Source organism: Equus caballus, chromosome 3 (genome assembly GCF_041296265.1).
Source record: "Equus caballus isolate H_3958 breed thoroughbred chromosome 3, TB-T2T, whole genome shotgun sequence".
In the NCBI taxonomy this organism is placed as follows: Eukaryota; Metazoa; Chordata; class Mammalia; order Perissodactyla; family Equidae; genus Equus; species Equus caballus.
This window is the reverse complement of record NC_091686.1, coordinates 34,007,401-34,032,113: the sequence shown is the minus strand read 5'-3', so window position 1 is coordinate 34,032,113 and position 24,713 is coordinate 34,007,401. Positions and strand designations below refer to the sequence as shown.

Here is a 24,713-nt window from a genome sequence, read left to right as displayed (position 1 = left end):
GGCGCGGCGCTGTGTCCTCACCCATCTCCTTCTCTAACTGGGGGGATATCACTCCCAGAACCTCAGCAGGGGCCCAGGACCCAGGTCTTGGCAATGCTCCAGAGTCGTGGCTCCTTCCCAGTACTGGGGCCACCTCACCTCATGCATTTCCTCTGGCTCCTTGTGGTCAGGAGGTGGCGATGGCTGTTGTGCAGCACTGTCTGCCACTCGGGCCAGTGGGATGGCTCCCCATGGGGTGAGAGTGGGGGCGTGAGGCTCAGGGCCACCAGGAAGCTTAGCAGGAGCGAGATGCCTGCCCAGCCCTGGCATGCTGGACTATGATCTCTGGGGACAGGGTTTGAGCATTCATGGTTTTGCCAACTCCCCAAAGGATTCTGCTGCTGCATAACAAACCTCTCCTTTTCTAGCATCTCTTGGGAAGAGGATTCCTGAGAAAGTCCCTCACGGAACTTTTTAAACAAGTAGCTGTCCTTTGCACTTTAGTGAGAAAGGGTTGAGCTGTCTTTTTTTTTTTCTTGGTTAGGTTTTTGAGGTATAATTTGTGTTTTTAGTGTGTGTACATTTCTTTGAGTTGACCAGTACATACAGCTGTGAACAAGCACCTTAATCAAGATATAGAATGTTCCATCACCCTCAAAATCCCTGATGCTGCCCCTTCATGGCTGTCATCCACCCCCCAGCCACCCCTGATCTGTTCTCCATCCCTATAGTTTTGCTTTTTCTGGAATGTCAAATAAACGGAATAGTACAGTATGTAGCTTTTTCAGTCTGGCTTCTTTCATTCAGCAGTGCTTCTCAGCCTTCTTTTTCATTATCATCTCCCTCTAAGGAGTCTTTTTAGACTTTTTTTTCCTAATACTTTCCATGAAATTTTAGTACCACAGATACACTGTTGATATGTACTGTGTGCATTTGTGTGGGTCTGTGCGCATGTGCACACGTGTGTGCTTGTATTCACACAGGCACAGATCACACGGTGCCCTGTGGATAGAGTGAGGACCAGGGCTTGCCCTCTGAGCCCCCTGGGAGCCCCTAGACTTCTGAGCAGGCTCAGGAGATGGCTCGGCTGCCCTGTTGAGACGGGTTGTAAGCGAGGAAGGCGCAGGTGGGAGGTCCCCGCAGGAGGCTGCTGCAGGGGTTCTGTTAGAATTGACATGGCCTGGGAAGTGACCAGAGCCTGAGTGAGGAGTCATGGACGACTAGACTGGGGTGGGGGGAACAAAAGAGAAGAGCTGGGCCTTAGAGCTGATTCTGCTCTGGCCTCTGTGTGCACTGGCCCAAACGGTGGCTAGGGGGCTCCACCTGCTAGTGGCTCAGGCCTGAAGCCCACCTCACAGAGCTGCTGTGACCACTCAGTGGACAAGAGGTGTGTGGATGCTGGCTCAGACGGTAGAGAAGGGAGCCCTGAGCCCTGATGGGCAGGCCGGCCCTTCTGCAGGCAAGTCGTCCAGAGAGCCACTGTGCGCACCCCCATGGACCAGGCCTGGGAGGCCGGCGAGGACCTACACGCAATTCCTGTCCTTCTTAGGCTCCCTGCAGGATCCCAGACTGGGAGCTGACCCCGGAGGCTGCCTGAGCCTGGTGGATGGCCTTGTCGCCATGGAGCTTCTCCCGTTGCCAACGTTCCACAGTTCTATTGGAAGCCAGCTTTCCCAGGGCGCACCAGCGCAGCACACAGGCATGGAAGCCCTCTTGTCCTAGAGGACGCTTCGGGGATCTCAGGGAAAGCACTAGGATGTGGGTGCTGGGTGCCCTGGGGGGCGGGGCTGAGATGGTGACAGGCATTTGGAAATGAACAGACACTCCCAGAGCCTGGCTGGCTGGCTTGGGCAGAGCCCTTTCGTAGGACTCTGACGATGGTGAGGATGACAGTGACAATGGCACTGTGTTCCCTGGCAGATCGCAAGACACAGTGAAGAAGGGAAGAGAGGCCAAGATGCTGATGTTACACAGCTTATGGAAGAGGGAACGCTAGAATGTCACTGTCGGAGAGGTGGGGAGCATAAGGGCAAGAATGAAGCCTGTGACCCCAGGAGGTAAAGGTAAGGTTTAGGGCAGCAGAGTCGCACGGGATGACGTCCACCAGGGGACTGGTAACCTAATGCAGGGCCCTCGATGGGGTGAAGTGAGAGTCCTGTGTTGAGGTGCCGTTCACACAGAACACAATGACACAAGTCAGCAGCGCCTGGTGTCACCCGGGCTGGGAAGGGACTGCTCAACCTGAGTGACCTTGCTCAACCTGAGAGATGAGGGACACGAAAATCTAAAAATCACAGTTCTTAGATTTTAAAAATCTTTTTTTTTTAAGATTGGCACCTGAGCTAACATCTGTTGCCAATCTTCTTTTATTTATTATTTTTCTTCTCCCCAAAGCCCCCCCAACCCAGTACATATAGTTTTATATTCTAGTTGTAGGTCCTTCTGCTTGTGCTATGTGGGACGCCGTCTCAGCATGGCCTGATGAGCGGTGCCACATCCATGCCCAGGATCCGAACCAGCAAAACCCTGGGCCGCCAAAGCGGAGCACACAAACTTAACCACTTAGCCAGGGGGCCGGCCCCTAAAAATCACATTTTTACTTAACCTACAGGAGCTAGATTTGTAGAACTCCTTTCAAATGTCTGTCACAGGTCAATTAGGCAAGGTTATCCTGAAATAACAAGCCAACTTCAAAAAATCACAACTTTTTTTAGCAGTACGTGCTTTTGTAGTAACATTCTCAAAGATATGGAGGCGGAAAGGTGTAGATGAATGGGAAGTGGCAGTCCTCCAGCCGTGGCCCTCAGGGGCAGTGCTGTGTGGTGGCTGGGGTAACACTCAGGACAGTGTCCTTTCTGCAGGATGGTCTCTCCCCTGCTCTCTGTTCACCCACAGGGCCTTAGGGGCTGGGCTGTGACCCACCACTTGGGGGGGGCACTGGGCTCTTTGTCTCAGCAGCCAGCTCTGTCAAGTTGCACAGAGGTGTCCCCAATCTGTCCCTAACCCCAGCCTTCCCAATGCCTGGAGAGGGTCAATGACAGCTCCTAACTGTGGGGTCAAGTCCTTGTTTGCAGCGGATGGCAGGCTCCTTTCTTTTCCCTCTGCAAGGAGGTTCAAATCTTTGGGAAACCGAGAGTCTGGAACAAGGGGCTGAGAAAGAACATCCCACACCCCGTCCTGGTGTTCCAAAGCCTGACATCAGCCTTGCCTGCTGCCCTGCGTCCTGCTCCTTTCCCTGCATCCGCCCAGGGTTCTTAAAAGCCTTCGTTAGCACTCACTCGGCCTCATGCTGCTGCAGCCTGCCACCCTCACCACACGCAGGGGTGACCGGCGGGATTCCACCTGTGCCACCAGCTCTCCGAGGGCACAGCTGGCCCTGGCTCTGGGCTCTGTCCCAGGCTATGGCACAGATGGCAGGCAGCATGAGGCTTTGTGACAAACCCCTCCAGGCTGCAGGCGACGGTTGGGGGGGAGGCGGGAAGGGGCTGTCTTGGTTGTGGTTCCCCCGAAAGCCGACCCCAAGATGAGAATCTGCAGGTAGGTTATATTGGCGAGATGATCACGGAAACACAGGTAGGCAGGTAGGGGGTGAGGTGGGGAGCGAGGGACCAGTACAAGGGGAATCATCAAGAGGGGCAGCAAGCTGGGGCTCAGTCTCGTGCGGACGAGGGGCGACAGTGTGGAGCATACCCGAGTTGTTCCGCCTGCAGTGTAGAAGCTGGGATACATCCACCTTCCTGTCACTGCTGAGGGCTGCTCTCAGGGGCATTCTTCCCTCGCACTCCTGACCTGCCCCCAGACACGAGTCAGGAGAGTCTCTGGTGACCAGTCGTCAGGCACTGGCAGCCATCAGCAAGTGAGAGCGTTGCCAGGGGGATGGAGAGGTGCTGGCTGCAACTGGCTCCACGGCCCGCCTCTTCTCCATCCTTGTCTAGCCAGGTCGGATGGTTCCCTCTAGTCTGGTGGCTCCTGCTGCTCAGCTGTCAGGCCCTTGCAGCACCACCAGCAGCCCAGTGTGCTCCTGGGTAAGTGATATAAGTTGGCCCCTCTGAGCAGGCGCAGGCCCAGGCCCGAGTGTGTGATGTGGCCAGCGGAGTGCAGGCTAAACGCAAGCCCCACTCACCTCTCAGCCAGGGACCCTTGGTTGGTGAACCCACTGCACAACTGCACCACGACTCCGGGACTGAGAGCTGTTGCTCTGCTCCCCCCTCCCCTACCTGGAGGCCCTGGAAACAAAAGCCAGGCAGAGACTTGGCAGCCACAGGCTTTGCTGGTCCCAATTCCCTCCCCTGAGGCAGTGGCAGCGAGCCAACCTCTGCATGAAGTGGGAAGGGAAAGGGAAAAAATGATCCTGCCACACTCATGTAGTGACAGCTGACCTGCAACTGTTCACTCCGTGCCTGCCTCTCAAGCGCTTTTCAGGCTGTCTTCTCTCCTCTTCTCAGGCTTCCTTTGGGACTTGCCTGATCCACACAGTAAGAGGTAGGGCCAGCACTGGGATTGGGCCTTGTCACTCTGACACTGCGGCAGGGAGCGGGGCTCCTTTGGATCCCCAGCCCTGGAGGTGATGGGTTTGCCCTCCTGGCTTTGAACACTGTACACATGGAATCATACGCACGCTTTGGGGTCTGGCTTATCTGTGTGCTTTGTCCACATTGTTGTGGATTGTGGTTGTGTGTTCTTTCTTATCATCATGTAGTGTTCCTCTATGTGAATATGCCATAAATTCTTTTTAAAATCTTTCCTCCTATGGATGGACATTTGGGTCATTTCTAGTTTGGAACTGCTAGAAGAAAGTTGCTGTGGATCTTTTTGTCCATGTCTTCTGGTGGACATAAGCTCTCATTTCTGTTGGGTGTATACCCACATGAGGAATAGCTTGGTCACAGGGTATTCATATGTTTAGGTTTTGTAAATACTGCCAAACGGTTTGCTAATATGGTTGTATCAATTTCATGAGCAATGTATGAGGGTTCCAGGTGCCACATCCTTGGTAAACTTGGTATTGTTAGTCCTTTTAATTTTAGTTACTCCTTTTAATTTCTTGGGGGGGATGGGGATCATGATGAGCTATTCTTGACATGAAATGGCAAGGCAGTGTCCCAGTGGTGAGGACCCGAGCTTCCACAGGGGCACAAGCCTGTCTTCTACACTACAGCGATATTCCACTGGGCTCAGAGGGATAATGGAGAAGGCAGGGAAGCCAAGAGAGCTCCACAGCGGGTAGAGGTGAGACAGCCATAAATAAAATGCTAGGCTAATGGCGAAATTCCCAGATAATTTTGTCATTAGCTATTAAGAGACCAGTGATGACATTATTTATGCACACGCATATACAGGGGGTGGCGTCTGAAATATTCAGCAGCTAATATGATATGGGCACTGCCCCATCAGCAGGGCTGCCGGCCAGGAGAGCATGCATGTGTGTACTGGCTGGAAGCTCAACCCTGTTCACAGGTCATGACCTTCCTTGGTCATGACCGCAGTTAAATAACGGAGCCAAGAAACCCGAGCAGGGCCTGTCTGTCCATGACTAGAACGTAGCACACTGAGGTGTCACCCGCCCATTAGGGCTAGAGCTGCTTACGATGGTTTGGACAGATATCGATATTAATCGACAGTATTAAAGTCAGCATGAAAATACTGAGAAGTGAGAACTAACTCATTCCAAGAAATACAATTTGGAGTTTGTGATAAAGTAAAGGAACATAGGCAGAAAGCATTTCGTTTTAGGAAAATGTGAAGACTTAAGGCCTCTGCATTTCAGCAACTGTCCCGAGCGCACACGTGCGCGCGGCAGGAGCGAGGGTGGAGGAAGGGGAGACTAAGAGGCAGAGGAAGACAGGCCAGAGAGTTCAAACAGCACTGGGACCCTCTGGAGGACAGCGGTTTTGAATTCCGTGGCCTTTTAAACCCCAGGTTGCTCAAGACCCACGCATTTCTCTAAAAGTCACACTGTGAGCCCATCGGTCGGGTTGCAGATTTAGCAGTGCAATGCGGATCGCCCACTTAGATCTGCATTTCCGAAACACAACCAACGACTTTAAACACAAGTGCGTCCCCAGCACGGCGTGCGATATTCAGAGGTGCTCTGTCCTTCCCGAAACCGGCCCCGAGCCGCCGTCCCGCCACCGCACGGCAGCGGGGAAGCGGACCCACCTCTTTCTCTCTTTCCAGGGGACCGAGGCCCCGGCTGGCGCGCCCTGCGGCCCCGCAGGCCCACCCGTCGGAAATGGTGAGTGGGTTTCCCGGCTCGGGGGAGGGCAGCTTCCGGGGCCGACTGCGGGAGAACCGCGCGAGGAGTCTCCTGCGCCGGGTTTCTCCTGCGCTCCGCTTCAGGTCTATCCAGCCCTGCTGACCCGCTGACCCGCGACCCCGAGGCCTGTGCATCCAGGGGCCAATCAGCCGCCAGCTAAGTGCACATGCCTAGAAGGAAGCGTCTGATTGGCTGAGCGCGGACCAATCAGCGGGGTGGGGCCGTGCGAGCAGAAGCGGAAGGGCCCGATCTCGGAGTGGGGCGAGCGGAAGGGGAGGAGCTTCGGGGGTCGGCGCCTTGCTTGCGTTTGAGAGCGCTCCTTAGCGTACGAGTGGCGCGCGTGGGAGCCAGCCCCGGCTTTCGTCCCTCTCGTCACCATGGTCATCGTCACCACCATCACCACGACCTTATTTGAGCCGCGGCGGGCACTTCCGGGAGCCCTCCGGTGCCCGCTTGGTCTGTCAGCGCTCACTCGCACTCCGAGCGCGTCGTGACGGGCAAGTGCGTCCCCGAGTCTCGCAGGCCGGGCCGGGGACACCACACCTGGGGGAGCCCCAGCGCCCCCGAATCACCTGGGAGAGCTTGTTAACCCCGGTCCCAGTAGTAGCTTGTACCACATAGGACAGGGACCACACCTGCATCGACATAAGCACAAAGGACAATTTATTGTTTTAGTGAGAATGTCTGGGGCGGGTCTTCAGGCATGGATGTATCCGGATGCTCAAGGACTGGGGTCAAGGACTGCTTCCATTTCTCAGTTTGCTTTCCTGTGTGCTGGCTTCCCTCCCGGAGGCAAGATGACCACCAAGACCTCTGGAAGCTTACAACCTCAACAGAAAAGGAGATTCTCTTTCCTAGTAATTTCAGCCCTGAGCCCCAGAATGAGTTTCCTTGGGCCGACTTGAGTTAGGACACCATTCTGAGCCGATATCTGAGAGGAGCTGGGCCTCGGCTTTGGGCGCGGAGTGGGGGATTCGCACCCGCTTGGACTCATTGGACTGGGATGAGTGTCCCTCCCCAACCCCCTGACCCCCCAAACAGCAAAGCTGTCATTACTGTGTTCAGGCATCAGCTGGGAGGGTTGAGCTCATTGACCTGAAGCTGTTGCTGTAATGAAGCTGCAATAATCATGATTGTTATAACAATGAAACAAAAATGTCCCACTCTTCCAGTTTGCATGTTACAAAGCACTTTGACACATCGCCGTCAGGGCCACCAGGCTTCGCTTGGTGTTGGATTCATGCCCTCTGGACACTCTCCATATGACCGACCTTGTAGCAGTTTGTTGGTGGGGAGAGTGGGGAACAGTAACGGTCTGTTTAGCCTCAAATGTTTTGTCATCCCAGAGACAAAGCACCCGGGTTTTTATACCAGGAGTTTCATTAAATGTACAGTTTTCAGAACATTTCTCTTTAGTATTGCAAGTAAGCTTGGGGCGTCTGATGAAGCATCTTAGATGATGTGGTTGGCAGCTCCACGTCTTGGAAGGTTCTCGTCAGGTTGGATGTTCCTGAAGGGCCTAGCACAAGTTTAGCTGGAGTGTGCCAGAAGCAAGTAGATTCGGGAATGCAGGATTCCACAGCAGTCTGACATCTGGGAGCTTGCACACACTGCTTCTGTCATCACTTCCTGCCTCCTCTTGGCCTCAGAAGGATGACCCCTTCTACCCCTGGGATTTAATGATATGGGTCAGTTCCAAGAAGGCTGGCCCAGGCCCTCACCTTAGCACCCCTGCCCCCCCAGTTTACACAAAGCCCAGAACTTTCTAAGCTTTCTTGTTCTTTTTTTCTAGGAGGAGCACATTTCAAACCTTTAGGAAAGAAGTGTGTCTCACAGATCGTGTGGTAAGGAAAGCAGACCGTCCACTATGCTGACACGCCCTGACACGCCCCTGTGGGGTGGGGAGAGCAGAGAATGTGGGTCCAGAAGGAGCATCTCATGAGAGAACGTGTCAGACACAGGAGTCCATGGTTGCAGGGGCATCACCGAGCCCGCAAAATCTCTATATGGCCTCACCCGCTGCCTCCTCTCACCCAACTCCTCATGACACCTTGAGACAGGGATTCAGGCGGCCTGGGAGAGCCAACGCGGCCCCTTAGTGTACCCGCAGTGGGCATCAGCTGCTTCATCTGCCCCTGGAGAGGATGCCTTCCCCTCCTTCCTGTCTGTAGGTGCGATGGGGACCACATCAGATGGATGTGGAAGCCCTGTATGCAGATTGACACAGATAACCACAAAAAGGGCAGTCATGTCCCCACTAGAGCCGGGTGTATTTCCCCATTTTCAGAGGGGGAACCTGAGATTTGTGCACGGTAATTGTCACAAATCCCAGCCTCCTGGTCTGCACGCTCTAGTGGTCCCCCTCTAAACGACTTTGGAGGGTCACGGGGCAGCCGTGGTAGCCTGGCTCTTTCTGAGCTGCAGGAGCTGAGGCCACTGTCCCTGCTCCCGGATGCCCTGTCTCAACCCAGGCTTCCTCTGAGCATTGACTTAGTATTCCAGAGAGCTCCTTGGCTCCCATTGTAAATGCAGCATCACCTTCAACTCTCTTTTCTGGCTCTTGCTCAGATGTGCCCTGTCCCCAGCACTATTCTCCAAGAGGCCGTCTGCTGTGAGTGCCAGACCAAATTCGGGGGCCGTCTGCCGGTGCCCAGGGCTGAGGCGGTGCTGCCTTACTGGGTCCCTCTGTCCCTGAGACCCCGAAAGCAGGTAGGTGACCTGAACTGGGAGTTCTTTACCTGGGTCCAGGGTGAATTTCAGGGGACCAGACATCCCTCAGAGTCATAAGTATTAGGTGAATGATATTTTTAAGTTTCTGGGAGACAGTTTGTGATTTTTTAAACCAGATTTATGGAGATATTATTGACATGATAAACTGCATATATGTAAAGTGTGCAGTTTGATGTCTTGAATATGTATGCACCCATGAAACCACTACCACAATCAAGATAACATACATCCCCAGAACCCTAAAAGGTTTCCTTGTGCCCCTTTGTAATGCCACCCAACCCTGTCTGCCCTGTAGTCCCCAGGCAACCACTTATCTGTTTCTGTCCCTATAGATTAGTTTGCCTTTTCTTGAATTTTATATAAATGGAATCATATAGTTTGCACTCTTTTTGTCTGGCTTCTTTCACTCAGCACGGTTACTTTTGAGATGCATCCACGTGGTGGCGTGTGTCCATAGTTCATTCCTTTTTAGGGCTGAGTGGTGTTCTATTGTGTGAATAGACCGCAGTTTATCCATTCATCCAGTGAAGGACATTTGGAGCATTTCCAGTTTTGTCTACTACAAATAAAGCTGCTATGAACATTTGTGTAGAAGTGTTTGTGTGAACACACCTTCATTTTTCTTGGTGGGATACCTAGGAATGGAATTTCTGCATCATATGGTAGGTGTATGTTTAACTTTTTAAGAAACTGTCAGCCATTTTCCAAAGTGGTTGTGCATTTTGCATTTCCTCCAGTAGTGGGTGAAGTTCCGGTTCCTCCACATCTTCGCTAACACTTGCTTTGGTCAATCTTTTTAATTGTGGCTATCTTAATAGGTGTGTATCTCATTGTGGTTGCAATTTGTATTTCCATAACAACTAATGATGTTGAGGGTCTCTTCATATGCTTTTATCATCTGCATATCTTACTTGATATGTGTCCATTCAAATATTTTGCCCATTTAGGGAAATTGGGTATTTTTTTTTTAAAGATTTTATTTTTTTCCTTTTTCTCCCCACAGCCCCCAGGCACATAGTTATATGTTCTTAGTTGTGGGTCCTTCTAGTTGTGGCATGTGGGACGCCGCCTCAGCATGGCTCGATGAGCGGTGCCATGTCCGCGCCCAGGATTTGAACTGACGAAACCCTGGGCCACCTATGGTGGAGCGCGCGAACTTAACCACTCAGCCACGGGGCCGGCCCCTATTGGGTATTTTTTTTATTACCGAGGTGTGAGAGTTCTTTGTATATTCTGGATACAAGTTCTTTATCAGATATTCAACTTGAAAATGTTTTCTCCGTCTTTGTCTTGTCTTTTTATTCTCTTATTAGTGTCTTTCAAAGAGCAGAAGTTTTAAGATTTGATGAAGTCTAATATATCAATTTGATCTTTTCTGGATCTTGCTTAGATGTGCCGGTCCCCAGCACAGCATTGGTCATGCTTTCTAAGCATTTCTAAGAAGGCTTCACTTAACCCAAGGTCAGAAGTGTTTCTCCTATGTTTTCTTCTAGAAGTTTTATGGTTTGCAGTTTATGTTTAGATCTTTGGCCCATTTTAAGTTAATTTTTGTATATGGCATGATATGGCCATATACAAGATATGTGTATGATACGGATTGAAGTTGATTTTTTTGCGTGTGGAGCTCCAGTTGTTCTAACGTCATGAGTTGTAAAGATCATCCTTTCTCCACTGACTTGCCTTTGCACCTTTGTCAAAAATCAGTTATCCATATATGTTTGGGTCTGTTTCTGATCTGTATTCTGCTCTGCTCGTCTATCTTCATGCCAGTGCCAACTGTCTTGATTACTGTGGCTTTAAGAAAAGTCTGGAAATCAGGTAACATTAGTTCTCCAATGTTGTTTTTCTTTTTCAAAGTTCCTGATTGTAGGGTCTTTGCATTTCCATGTGAATTTTAGAATCAGTTTGTCAATTTCTACCAAAATGTTCTACTGAGATTTCGATTGGGATCATCTATGTAGATCAATTTGAAGAGGATTGTCTTCTTAACAATATTGAGTTTTCTGACTCATGAACATGGTAATCTCTGTATTTATTTAGATCTTCTTTAATATCTCTCAGTAATATTTTTTGGTTTTTAGTATACAGGTTTTGCTTATCTTTTGTCATATTTATTCATAACTATTTCATATTTTTGATCACTGTTTTTTAAATTCAGTTTCTGATTGCTGATTGCTTGTATTCAGAACTACCATTGATTTTTGTATTTTGATCTTGTGTTGCACAATATTACTAAACTCATTTATTCTAGCACCTCTTTTTTATAGATTCCATTGGATTTTCTACATAGATGATCATGTCATCTGCAGATAGAAATGGTTTTATTTCTTCCTTTCCAATCTGGATGCCTTGTATTTATTTTTCTTGCCTAATACACTGGCTAGAACTTCCAGTACACTGTTGAATAGAGTGGGGAGACAGACAGCCTTGTCTTTTTCTTGATCTTAGAAGACAGCATTCTGGTTTTCACCATTAAGCATGATGTTAGCTGTAAATTTACATGCCTCTTATCAGGCCGAGGAAGTTCCCTGCTATTCCTAGTAGGCTGAGAGTTTTTATCAGAAATGAATGTTGGATTTTTCCTGTATCTATTGAAATCATCATATGGTTTTTCTTTTTTGCTTTAATATGATGAATTGCATTGATTGGTTCTCAAAAGTTAAGCCAACTTTTCCTAGGATAAACCCCACTTAGACGTGCTATATTAATGCTGGATTTGTAAAGTGAGTGGGGAAGTATTCCCTCATTTTCAGTTTTCTGGAAGAAGTTGCATAGACTTGGTATTATTTCTTCTTTGAGCATTTGGTCGAATTTGCCAGTGAAGCCCTGTGGGCCTGCAGCTTCCTGTGTGGAAAGGTTTTTAACTACAGATGTCATTTTCTTCGTGGACACAGCCATTCAGGTCATCCATTTCTTCTTGAGTGAACTTCAAGAGTTAGAATGTGCATTACATCAGTGTTGTTGAATTTGTTGGCATAATATAGTTCATAATCTTCTCCTATTACCCTTTTGATGTCAGTAGACTCTGCAGTGATTATAGAATGTCAAATCTCTCATCTCTTGTTTTTTAATGGACTCTCCAAGGGGTCAGTGGCATCAGGGTGACTGAGTCACAGTGTTCTAGGCAGTGATGATAGCCTCAGTCCCTGCTGGTGGTCACTGTGTCATTCGAAAGTCAGGCAGGGTAAGTAGTATCATCCTCTTTAGCAGGTGGGCAAACTGAGGTCCAGAGAGGAAGAGGGGCTTATCGAAGGCCACACGGTCAGTCCCCGGCAGATCGGGGATTAGAGTCCAGGGCTCTGGTCTGGGTCCAGGACTCGCTTCACTGAGTTGTGCTGCTGGGCATCAGGGAGGAGATGACCCTGAGCAGGATGGAAGGAACGTAGAAGTCAGGGTGCCCAGCACGTCCCATCGTGGTGACGGCCCCAGCCTCCCAGCTGGTTTCCCTGCCTCCACCCTCTCTAGCTCTCACTGTCCATTTCCGACTGCTGGTGAGCTTTGAAAACTGTGGATTGGGTCCTGTCACTCCCCCGTGGCTCCCCATTTCCCTTGGAATATGGCCCAGACTCCCTGACATGACTCCTGGGGCCCTTCCCGATCTTGCCCCTGCTTGGTTCTCCAGCCCCTTTTCCACTTGCCCCTGGCCTCCTGTTCCATCAGAGGGAGGGGTTAGGCTCAGGTGAAAAGAGACTGATGGGCGGTGGTTTCTGCCAGGGTCTTTGGGAGGGAGAGGAGTCTCCAGGGTTGGTTTATGGCTTAACAATGTCTTCAAGGTCCCAGACTCTTCATCCTTCTGCTCGAGTGTTGGTGCTGTCACCTTTAGTGTCTCCAGATGGTGGCTATGGGTTTCTTTCTTCACTGTGATGCACATGGCAGAAACTGAGTGTTTCCAAGGTCGTCCTTTTTCAGGCGGCATAGAAGGCTTGCTCTCCCATCCTCTCTTTCTTATCGGGGATAAAACATTCCCAGAGCCCCAGCTGACTCTCTTCCATCTCTTTGTCCTCACCCCCAGACCCCTTCCTGGCAAAGCCCTGACTGGCTCATGCTGGTCCCTTGGGACTGAGCTCTTTGCCCCATGGGCAAAATTGGGTTGTTTTAACCAGAGGGAGGAAATGATTGCTGCGTGGGTAACCCGTGAGGTCTGCCCGGTGCAGCTAGTCCTGTTACCCATGTCCTTGGAGGCCTCAAACCGGCACCTGCTGCTCCCCCACCTCCGCCACCTGGCTCAGTGGCCCTTTCTCGGACAGCCTCATCGCCCTGATGTTCTCCCAGCCCCTCTGCTCCCCCACCTCCCGGCGTTTATTCTCTCACGCTGGACGGTGCTTCCTCGTGAGCTGCCATGGGCGGGCCGGGGTCGCGTCTGCCCCTGGCGCGGTGCCGGCTGTGGAGAACACGTGTAGCAGGTGCTGGCGGACTGGGTAGAACTGGACAGCTGCTTGTCTGCGGGGCAAAGGGCTGCAGGTGGGAGGTGCCCCGTGCCCTGGCGGCAAGAGGCACAGAGGTGGACGGGGTCCCTGGGGTCTCCAGGCCTTGGGACTCCTGCTTTGTCTGAGCCTTCACATCCCCTCTGCCTGCAGGGCCGTCTGTGCTTTGTGGCACATTCACACACATGCTGTAGTCCAGTTCTCCTGGCAGAGCGTCCACTCAAAAGTCGTTATTATTTCTTAGAATGTGGGACATGAGCACCTGCTGGCAAGTCGCAGCAGTAGAAGGAGGCATCGCGAGCCTGATTCTCCCTCCCCTGTTGCCCAGCCCCTCCCCCCAAGGCTTCCTTGTGTGTCCTTCCGGAGGTTTCCGTGTGTGTTCTTTCACTAGTGATGGACCACAAGTCGCCCAAACACCCAGCTTGAAACCACAGTCGCTGCCGTTGCTCCTGAGTCTGAGGGCGCTCTGCTGGGCAGCTTGCCTCCACTTGCCCCTGGTCTCGAGGCAGGGGACCTGGCCCAGGCGTGGTCTCCTCGTAGCCTTGGCAGAGATGCAAGAGCAGCTGGAAACCTGCAAGGCCCCTTCGGCCTGGCCCGGAACCAGCTGCTGTCACTTCCTCTTTATTTTATTGCCAGACCAGCACATGATCTAACTAAAGTCAAGGGGTGGGCTCCACCCTGTCCCTCTCCTGGAAGGAACTGCAGAGTGGCAGGGCAAAGGGCAAAGCCACGGGGAGGAGTGAGGAATTGGGGCAAGAGTGTGACCCCCCATAACTCATATACAAGGAAAATTGCACATATATTCTTTCCTTTAAAAATGCAGGGGGCCGGCCCGGTGGCGCAGCAGTTAAGTGCACACGTTCTGCTTTGGCGTCCCGGGGTTCGCCAGTTCGGATCCCGGGTGCAGACATGGCACCACTTGGCAAGCCATGCTGTGGCAGGCGTCTTACATATAAAGTAGAAGATGGGCACAGAGGTTAGCTCAGGGCCAGTCTTCCTCAGCAAAGAGGGGAGGATTGGCAGTAGATGTTAGCTCAGGGCTAATCTTGCTAAAAAAATAAATAAATGAATAAAAATAAAAAGTAAAGAATGAGCTTATATTATTAATAAATAAATAAATAAACAAAAATGCAGATGGTAGCATACCGTACTCACGAGGCTGCATTTCCCACTTAACATCGTGTCTCTGCGTTCATCCCATGTCAGGACAGACAGGTCCACCTTGTTCTTTCTAAAGGCCACCCTATTTCCTCTTGTCTCCTGTCCCGTCATTGATTGTCCCTTATTGACGGGCATTCAGGCTGTTCAGTCACTACAGCCAGTGCTGTGATGAGTGATCTTGTGCTTACGTTGTTTTGCAAACACACCCGTGTCCTCCTAGGATGCAGTCCCAGGAGTGGAATTGCTGGATCAATAACAGTCCATTTTAGACTCTGACCAATGTTGTCAAAATGCTGGCAGAGCCCTCTTTATAGCCAAGGACGCTGAGACTCAGAGAGGCTAAAGTTGTGCCCAAGGGTTGCTCCTGGAGGCTGCCGGGCTCAGGACAGAGCCAGGTCTCCCGCCTCAGACTGTGTGTCTTGCCACGGTGCCACATCTGCCTACAGAGGTGCAGGCGTTGGGTAATAAGGGCAGGAGGACCACCAGGTCCTCGTGCCGCCCGCCCCTGGGAATGTGGTGAGGGAGAGACCGTGCTCCCTCAGCCAGGAGGTTGGGGTGTGCTTGTGGGAGGAATGTAGAAGAGGAGGTCCCCAGGGCCCTGTCTCCCACACTAAGTTGTCTGGGGTGTGGCTCCATCTCCCTTTGGACCTTCTCTTCCCTTCCTCTGTTAGATCCAAAAGATGGTGCGGTTTTGTATCCCCAAAGCCACCAAGTCATGCCTCTGCCTGTGCCACCACTTTGGGGGCCGCCTCCCAGTGCCTAGGAATCAGGCTGCGATGCCCTACTGGGTGCCCCAGGCCCTGAGATCTCCCAAGAAGGTAAGACGGAGGTTCCTACAGCAGCGAGGCCTGAGAGTGAGGGGTGGCCCTGCGGAGGGACCCGACAGGAGGGGGAAGGGTGCTGGGTTCTTTCCTGCCGTGGCCTCCATTGGTGTGTGTGTGGGGTCCTCTGGAAGCCATGGCCGAGGGCAGCAGAGTGCAGGAGGTGAGCGGTGTGTGGGGAGGACCAGCTCAGGTGTCCTGGTGGCTGTTGGGAAGGTGGTACACTGCTCTTTGAAGAGGGCACCTGTCTCAGCTGCCCCCTTCTCCTCTCCTGCCTCCTCCTCCTCTCTCCGCTTCTCCACCTCACTCACCTCCCTTCCTCCTCCTTCCCTGCCCCTCATCCGTCACCCAGCTCTCTCCCAGTCTGAGCCTCCTGCACTTACAGCCCCCAGCCCTGGCAGGCATGGAGGGAGGGTGCGGGGAAGGACCGTTGCTTAGAGTTTCTGTCCTTGCTCTTTGGCTCTGTCTGGCGGCCTCCATAGCTCTGGGTTCTTGGGTGGCGGCTGCGGGGGCTGGTGGGCCCGGTGTCACCTCCTCAGCCCCTTCTTTCCCGTGCTTCCAGTGTCCTGGCTGGAAGTTAGAGGCTTCCTTCCATCTCACTCACTTTCCAGTTGCTGGTTTTCCGTCATTGAGGAGCAAACTGTCTCCAGAATTAAGACCCAGAGGCCCTTTAAAAGGAGACCATGACTTGCATTCTGAGCCGGCCACAGACCCTCTCGGGAGGTTTCCAGGCCCAACCACAGGCCTCCCTCTTGGTGGATCACCGGGGCTGACACATTTTGCCCACGTTCTTTCTTATAGGTGGTGAGAAGGCAGCAGAGTTTTCAAGGCGTCCAAGGTAACTCAGTGTACACGTGTCTCATCCTCTCTCTCTCCCTAAGGAAGGAGGGGTCTCATGAAGATCACGATGGGGATGGGGATGCTTCTCTCATCCCCAGCCGTCTGTCTCACAAAGACAGCCACAGACCACTTCTCCCACCCTTGCAGTCGCCAGGCATCACTAATCACCCACCATCTCTCCCCCATGAGCCCAGAGAAGCCTCAGACTCTACCAGTCTATCAGCATTGGCTTTCTGGATGAAGCCGGTTAGCAACCTGGAGTTAGATGGTATCTAAAGTGTTTTTTTTAAGCTCTAATTTTCTATAATTCATGACATAGTATGTGTGCGTGTGTTCTATACACATAGATATTCCTGTATTCGTGACATAGTACATATTCCTACATTCATATATTCATAACACGTTATATGTTCATGACACTATATTTGTGCATATCTTCATTTACAGTATATTCATACATTCATGTTTGTGACCTGGTATATACATATATTCATATATTTATGACATAGTGCATACGTAATCATTTGTTCATGATGCAGCATATATTCATGACAAAGTATATTCATATATTTTTATATTTGTGACCCAGTGTGTGTGTGTATATATATATATATATATATTCCTGTACTCATGTCATAGTGTACGAGGAGGTGGCATCTCCACCCTGACTGTTAGTTTCATCGTCTATGAAATGAGTGGGTTGACTTGCTTTTGAAGGCGCTTTCCCACGCTGATGGCTGACATGCCTCCTTTCTCTGTGTTGTCTGTGAGCAAAGGAGTGGGCATGTTTTGTGGGCTTGTCTCATGTGTCCTTCTTGGCGTGTGGTGGTCAGACTCTGCATAGTGAGTACTGCTCGACTGGGTCTGTGAAGGAGGAAATGGACGACACTGAGAGGCTGGATGACTGACACCAGGGTTCCTTTGACAGGCGGGTGATTTGAACGGCCTGCCCAGTGCCAAGGGGTGCAGGGCTGGGTGGGAGAGCTCTGGGGAAATGCATGGCGGCCACCCAACACACCCACCTCTTCAGGCTGCAGAAGATACGCACAGTCATGCACTGCGTAATGACGTCTCAGTCAACGGCAGTGGTCCCACGAGATTAGTACCACATAGCCTAGGTGTGCAGTTGGCTATACCATCTAGGTGTGTGTAAGTGCACTCTGATGTTCACACAACGACGAAATCACCTCATGACACATTTCTCAGAACATATCCCCATCGTTAAGTGACGCACGACTTTATTTTTTTCCTGAGTATAAAAGTAACACAATTAGGAGCAGCATAAATTGTCACAGTTTTGGTGGCGGGCAATTTGGAGGTTTCTATCAAATTATAATGTATGTGATCTTTAATCCAGCAAGCCTACATCTGGGTAACATCTGTGGACACTCCCACACATACGCTTGTCTGCAGCACTGAGTTCTTTGGCAAAGTACAGGAAGCAACAGAAGCGTCTCTCAGTGGGAGGATGGACATAAGTGGGCGTGGATTTGAAATGTGGCACCTGCCACGTAGAGTACACAGCTGTCAGGGACACAAAATGGACACCCAGACACATTGCGACCTGGAGCCCATATGATAGGACTCCATTAATATAAATTTACAAAGACAAAGCCCTGTGTGTCGGTAGATGAAGGTTGGGCAGAGTGTGTGTGAGCTGACAGTCACGGGGGACCTGTGGGGAAGAGGGTGGGTCGAGAGAGCCTGGGGCGGTACATAAGGAACAGAACAGAAAGCAGGACAGTGGCTCAGCTTTCAGGTCCAAGAGCCAGAGGTCACTTTGTTAAAAAACACTCAGCAGTGGGATGAGAACAGTAGGAGAAGCTGCTCTCCTAACTGATAGTCACACATTTCTGGGTTTATTTTCATTAGTTGTTTTTGGCTTTGAATACTCTGCATCTTTAAGGAAAGCTAAAAGCTCAGTTTATTGTTGAATCGTAGGCATCAACTGATACATTGTTAAAAACCAGTATTAAACTTTACTCCAGTCATTGTTTTATAGTTCAGGCAAATTTATATTAATAATGTTCGGAGCCTCAAACCCGTTCCAGCCCCACAGGTGTTCACAGGACAGGACTGGGAGCGCGAGTCTCTCCTGGGACCAGGAGAGTCAGGGTCTTTCTCTTCTCGAGCTTCACACAGAATGATTTGAAAATATGAGACATTTCCCATGGCCTCAAATCCAGCTGATTGCCTTCTTTGTGTGTGTGTGAGGAAGATGTCACTGAGCTAACATCCGTTGCCAATCCTCCTCTTTTTGCTTAAGGAAGATTGTCACTGAGCTAACATCTGTGCCAGTCTTCCTCTGTCTTATGGGGGACACTGCCACAGCATGGCTTGATGATCGGTACTAGATCTGCGCCTGGGATCCAAACCTGTGAACCCCGGGCCGCCAAAGTGGAGCGCGCGAACTTAACCACCATGCTACCAGGCCAACCCCCTGATTTCCTTTTTGAAGAGAAGATCCATATTTCTGATCTTGTATTTTCCTTGTAAAGAGGGGGCTCATGTGCTTTTTTTTCTCTATGCTTTTGCAGTAGAATTTTTATAAGGAAAATATATTATGTTTTATGTTAATAGTCCGTTTTTATATTAGTATAATTAGAGTGTACATTTTATAGTAGTAGCATGTTAATAGTGTAATAAAAATAAGTAAGTGATACTATATCAAGAGAGTCACAAGTTGACCAAAGCAGTTCTCACAAAAGCTACAGAGTGTCTAGGAAAGGGACATGTTGGCATCCCATTTGTGGTTGTGGTCGGTGATGACCTTTGGTTATGGGACATTTCAAATACCCCACCAAACCCCGTGTTCCCATCACTCAGCTTCAAGCCAATCTGGTTTCATCTGAGCTTCACTCACCCCATCCACCCCACCCTGGAAAATAAAGACAAGGATTTAATGTGGAGCAACCCCAGCTACATATCACATCCTTTCACCCATAAATATTTCAGTGTGCAGCTCTAAAGATAAAGACTCAGAGCACAGCCACGAGGCCCCCTGATCGCCCTGGAAATAAACACCGGTGTTCTCTTCGTCTTCATGAACGTTGGGTCAGCGTCCACACCCCCTGGGCGGTGACCCGCCTTTAACCATGCTATCCTGCCCTGGGCTCTGGAGAGTGCTCCTGTGTGTACAGACTCGGGAGTCACTGTGTACCCACACCCTGTCTGGGGCTTGTTTTGCTTTCTCTGCCTAGAAACCCTCCTGGACTTGTGCTCCTGGTACAACCGCTGGCGGATCTGCTGCGACAGGCACGTCCTCCTCAAGTGGCAGCACCTGCAGGCCCTTTACCAGGATGAGCCGATGGCCCTGGGGAGGGGAGGAAGCCCCCCAGCCTCTCTGCTGCCTCTCCTGCCCCTCAGCCTCAGCCTCCTGACTCTCCTCCAGGCCGTCCTGAGGGTCATGGTGGCCATTCGGTGAGCAGGTGTGGGCTGGGGGCAATGGTAGCCCCGGGCCGGTGTCATTCCCTTGTCTGCTTCATCCAGGGGCTGGCAGGGTTCAGTGGAGTCAAGAATGTGGGAGATCTTGGTTGTAATTCAACAGAATGGTGAGAGGTGGGTGCGGCCATGATTGCTCTTAATGTGGTTATCATTGTCCAGACTCTTGCTCATTCCCGACATACATATCTTCTTATCCCAGCAAATGGACTGGAAGAGCAATCTAGAGAGGTCAGAGCTGATGGGGGGAGCTGGGCATCTGGGGCCTGTCCACCTTTCTTCAGCTCATCGTTGTTCCCAAGTTCTACAATTGCCCTGCCCCTAAAAGAAGACCCGTCCCAATTTCTGTAAATTTCTGTCATGTAGGGGTTGAAAGTGGATCTTAGAGACAGCTTGCCCAGCCAGCCCTCTGGGGTTGAGCACACCCTCGGGCGTGGGGACCTGCTGCCTCTCGCCAGGCCCCAGCCATTGAGGCTCCACTCGGAAAGCCCTTCCCTGCCTGGAATGCACGAGCCTGTCCAGGCCCCGTGATTCTCACCTGGAGGCCCCCTCAACCCTCCCCACTAGGCCTCCAAGGTCACCCCAAGGTCATGGCAGGGCCTCCCCTTACCTGGCTGCTTCCTTTATTCTCCTCCAAGTCCCCAGTCTGCCCCTCCCCCATCACCTGTCCAGTGCTTCCTGCTCAGTTCTTTCCATCACCCTAAATGTAGATGCATGTAAACACACACACACACACGTGTAAATAGAAGATATGCCGATGTGTATCGAATGTACATAATTCAAATTTGCATAGATTGTCTTGTTTGCTTTTTTTTTTTTTAAGGATTGGCACCTGGGCTAACAACTGTTGCCAATCTTCTTTTTCTTTTTTTTTTTTTCTACTTTATTTCCCAACCTCCCCCCGTACACAGTTGTATATCTTAGTTGCAGGTCCTTCTAGTTGTGGCATGTGGGACGCCGCCTCAACGTGGCCTGACGAGCGGTGTCATGTCCGTGCCTAGGATCCGAACCCTGGGCCGCTGCAGCGGAGTGCGTGAACTTAACCACTCGGCCATGGAGCCGGTCCCTTGTTTGCTTTTTAATTGTCTCCTCCACACAATTGTAAGAGGAATGGTCTAGAAAATGTCTAGTATCTGAACAGTTGTAGGTGTCTTTTGCCCAGTTTTCTAATTGTTCACTGCAAAAGGTTAGCTCTGTCTGTCACCCCTCATGGCCAGAAGTGGAAGTCCCTCTCCCCTGCGTTCTGCTCACCCATTCTCCTAGTGTTGGGTGCTGATGTCGCTCTGACTCCCTGGCAATACAAACCACACCATGATGCACCTCTGCGTACGAGTGCTGACGTGGCCCTGGGTCGCAGCCTCTCTAGGGCGAGTGCGCCCCGGAACGGGCCGGTGGGGTCCGTCAGCTTTCCCTGATCTGTGAACAGCAATAGGGCAGCATCCTGAGATTTTCCATCTCTGCTTTTCATGAAGATTCACCTTTCTTTGTATATTTGCCAACTCGATGTCAAATTTAGTTGGATTCCCCTGTACCCACTCTGAGAAGAGCAAATAAGACACTTGACTGTAGATGGTACATGTTAAGTAGAGGGTCAGGATAGGCCAAAAGGAAAATTGCTGTTGATTTCATAGGAGGTGTTTCCTTCTGAGCCAGGCTCTTAGGGCAGAGGTGCAGGCCCCAACCAGCTGCTTAGGAGGAATATCTTGCCTGGCTCGGGTGTATGCTGGGTGCCCTGTGAGATCTCCCAAACTTCTTGACCAGATTATCTCAGGGTAAGCCACCAGCTGCCCCTCTGCTGGCCTGGCAGAGCCCTGCTAGAGCTGCAGAGGGCTCAGAAGAGCAGGCGAGCGCAGAGCCTTCCGACAGGGAGCCCCGAAGAGCAGACCCTGAGTCAGGCACTTGCCTTCTTGACTGGACTTGTAGCCTTCATTTCATCCGATTCCTTTCACAGCCCTGCAAAGCTGGGACTCTCCAGAAGGAGAAGTGGGCCCTGAGGGGCTGAGGGGCTCGCCCGAGGTCCCACAGCTGGAGAGGGAGCCAGCTAAGACTGCGCCCTGGTGTCGCCTCACTGAACCCCTGTCCTGTCTGGGCTCCTCAGGGACGGCATGTACTGGGGACCAGGATGACATCCCCCTCCACTGTGGGGGCACCCCCACCCCCACCCCACGGAGGTTCCCTGACAGGCCCTGCCAGGGCAGCGTGGTCTCGGCCCAGGGGACAGTTCCTGCTAACTGCCTTTCTCTTTGCTTTCCAGCCAGTTTTTCTGAGTTTGAAGCTGGAATCTTCAGCTCCTGTCGAGAACATCAACAAAGCCGTCAGTCACAATTGAGGTCTTTCCCGGAAGCCGTCAGATCAGGAGGATCTGTGACAGCCACTGTTGTCTAAGATCAGGTTCACAGCCGAGATCCAATCTGAATTCTTTATCATCGGGTGACTCTTGGTTGTAGCGGAGCTGCTGTGAATGCGGGTGAGATTCTGGGGGGAGTGTGGTCAATAAATGTTATTTGTGAAACTCTAAGCTGGCCACGTTTTTAAAGATAACCTCTGATTTTCCTTTGTGGAGGCAGGCCTTGCTCTCTACCTCTGGTGCCTGTAGAGGGGCTGTCCCTCGGTTTCTCTTTCCTCTGTGAGGACGGCAGACCCACTGTGCAAGGTCCTGAAATGGTTTTAGCAGCTGTGTCAGGGGGTCTCACTTTAAGTAGCATAGAATTGTACGTGAGTGAGGTTTTTAAGTTGAGATGTCACTCACATACCATAAAATTCACCTTTCGAAAGTGTATGATTCAGCCGATTTTACTATATTTGCAAGGTTGTGCAACCATCACCACTGTCTAATTCTAGAGGTTTTCCGTCGCCTCCTAAAGAAACCCTGAACCTGTTAAGCAGTCACTCCTCCTTGCCTTCTCCCTCAGCCCCTGGAAACCACTAACCTACTTTCTGACTTTTCCTATTCTGGACATTTCATCTAAATGTAGTCCTATCATACATGGTCTTTTGTGTCTGGCTTCTTTCACTTAGCACCATGTTTTCAAGGTTCACCCCTACTATAGCGTGTCTCAGTGCTTCACTCCTTTTCATGGCTGAGTAATATTCCACGATATGGCTGGACCATGTTGTGTTTATCCATCATCAGTTGACGGACCTTTTGGTGGTTTCCACTTTTTTGGCTATTGTGACTAGTGCTGCTTTGATCATTTGTGTATGAGTTTGTATGTAGGCGTACTTTCATTTCTCTCGGGAATGTACGTAGCAATGCTGGGTCATATGGCAGCTCTGTTGAACACTGTGAGGAGCTGCCTCAGCGTTCCACAGTGGAAAACCGCCCATTTTGGATTTTCTATCCCCAAGGCCTGAGGGTTAGAATTTCTCCACAGTCTCGCCAACCCTTGTTGTTATCTGATGTTTTGATTGTAGCCATCTTTGTGGATGTGAAGTGGTATCTCGTTGTGGTTTTGATTTGTATTTCCCTAAAGACTAATGACATTGAACATCTTTCCTTGTGCTTATTGGCTATTTGTAGATCTTCTTTGGAGAAATGTCTGTTTAAACCCATTGCCTATATTTCAATTGGATTATCTATTTGTTATTGTTGTTGAGTTTGTGTTCTGTGTATATTCTGGATACTAGATCCTTATCAGATAGATCATTTGTAAATATGTTCTCCTGTTCTGCGGATCGCTGTTCACTTTCTTGATGATGTCCTTTGCAGTACAAAAGTTTTAAAGTTCAATAAAGTCTGGTTTTCTATTTTTTCTTAGGTTGCTTGTGCCTTAGGTCATTGGGTCACATCTAAGAAACCATTGCCTAATCCAAGGTCCCAAAGCTTTACTTATGTTTTCTCTTAAGAGATTTATAGTTTAGTGCTTACATTTACATCTTTGATCTACTATTTTGAGTTAACTTTGATCTCTTTTGAGCTAATTTGGTAATTTTTGTATGTGAAATGATGTAGGGGTCCAGGTTCATACTTTTGCATGTGGCTATCCAGTTGTCCCACACAATATTCTTCAAGTGGTAAAATTATAGAAAAGGAGAACAGAGTAGTGGGTGCCAGGGATCTAGGAGGGGCCGAGGTGGGAGAGAAGTGGGTGCGACTATCCAAGGGCACATGGGGCATCCTGGGGTGATGGCAATACCCTGTGTCTTGCCTTCATCAGTGTTCTGGTGTGATGTCATGCTCTAGTTTTGCAAGATGTTACCAGTGGGGTCAACTGGACAGAGGGTGACACAGGATCTCTCTGTATCACTTCTCATAAGTACATGTGAATTGCCAATTACCTTGAAATAACAGTTTAGTTGAAAAAGCAATACAGTTTGCTTTGGGAGTTTTTGAGTATATAGAAACATACGAAGAAATAGAAACCATTTAAATACCCTACTCTGAGCTCACCTTTGTTGTCACCCCAGAGTGAAGGAATAGACTGATTCCCACAGGAACCAGACTCTGGGATGCATGAACTGGGGCATCCACCTGAGAGATGGGGAGAAGAAAGAGGTGGGGAATCTAGTCTGAGGACGACCAGGGCTGTGGTCCATGGGCCAGGGGCCGGGCCCGTGGGCCGTCTCGGGCTCACCCTTCCTTCTGAGCTGGCCGGCGTGGAGGGCCTCCAGGCTTCCCTTGAGCAGGCAGAGCCGTGTTCTCCTGGGGCACATCTGCAGTGGACCAAGGGCGACACTGAGTATGATTCATTCAGTCATCAGGTATTCATTGGTGCCCAGTATGTGCCAGGCACTGGGGGCAGAGCATAAGAGGAGTGCCAACCCACAAGTTGCCCTTGGGCTGATGGGACATTGTGACACGGGGGATAGTTGCCATAATGAGTGAGGTACTGGTGAGCATGGGGGTGGGGCTGCAGGGGATGCTGACGGTGCCCTGCCAGCATTCCCATGTTGCCCCAGTTCCAGCAGCCCCTGCCTGGGGTGTTCTCTAGCTGAGGAAGCCTATGTGGGACAGGCTGGATGTGCTGAGTAGTGAGGCCCTGGAAACAGCCCTCAGCAGATGATAGATGGGAGTGTGGACAAACACCAGCCTCCCCCTCCGATGGACAACTCTGAGCTGTG

At 50.7% G+C, this 24,713-nt stretch overlaps 1 protein-coding gene and 1 long non-coding RNA gene across 7 annotated transcripts; one reads left to right on the top strand and one right to left on the bottom strand.

Moving 5' to 3' along the window:
- Window positions 1-544: 544 nt before the first annotated feature.
- Window positions 545-6,365, bottom strand: LOC111772818 (uncharacterized). The gene is made up of 2 exons (XR_002806886.2): window positions 6,139-6,365; window positions 545-4,000 (listed from the first exon to the last, which is right to left on the bottom strand). It is a non-coding gene; the product is annotated as an uncharacterized lncRNA (long non-coding RNA).
- On the top strand, window positions 1,627-23,409 carry C3H16orf95 (chromosome 3 C16orf95 homolog). Of its 6 annotated transcripts, XM_023637460.2 has the most exons (9): window positions 1,627-1,737; window positions 1,900-2,042; window positions 6,157-6,214; window positions 8,028-8,079; window positions 8,804-8,944; window positions 15,222-15,368; window positions 16,173-16,209; window positions 19,412-19,631; window positions 21,907-23,409. In XM_023637460.2, the coding sequence occupies exons 2-9, from the start codon at window positions 2,015-2,017 to the stop codon at window positions 21,917-21,919; spliced, it is 696 nt and encodes a 231-aa protein (XP_023493228.1). In that variant the 5' UTR covers window positions 1,627-1,737; window positions 1,900-2,014; the 3' UTR covers window positions 21,920-23,409. The 6 variants fall into 6 exon arrangements, with proteins under 6 accessions (XP_023493228.1, XP_070118250.1, XP_023493231.1 ...); XM_070262149.1 differs by lacking the exon at window positions 16,173-16,209 and having other exon boundaries at window positions 1,629-1,737; XM_023637463.2 differs by lacking the exons at window positions 1,627-1,737; window positions 1,900-2,042; window positions 6,157-6,214 and adding an exon at window positions 6,470-6,732.
- The last annotated feature ends 1,304 nt before the right edge of the window (window positions 23,410-24,713 follow it).

Excerpts from the sequence above, each read along its gene's own strand:
- C3H16orf95 (XM_023637460.2), top strand. The coding sequence starts at position 2,015 with ATGAAGCCTGTGACCCCAGGAGGTAAAG. Across the intron at positions 6,215-8,027 it reads AGGCCCACCCGTCGGAAATG|GAGGAGCACATTTCAAACCT; the intron begins GTGAGTGGGTTT and ends CTTTTTTTCTAG. Across the intron at positions 8,080-8,803 it reads TGTGTCTCACAGATCGTGTG|ATGTGCCCTGTCCCCAGCAC; the intron begins GTAAGGAAAGCA and ends GCTCTTGCTCAG.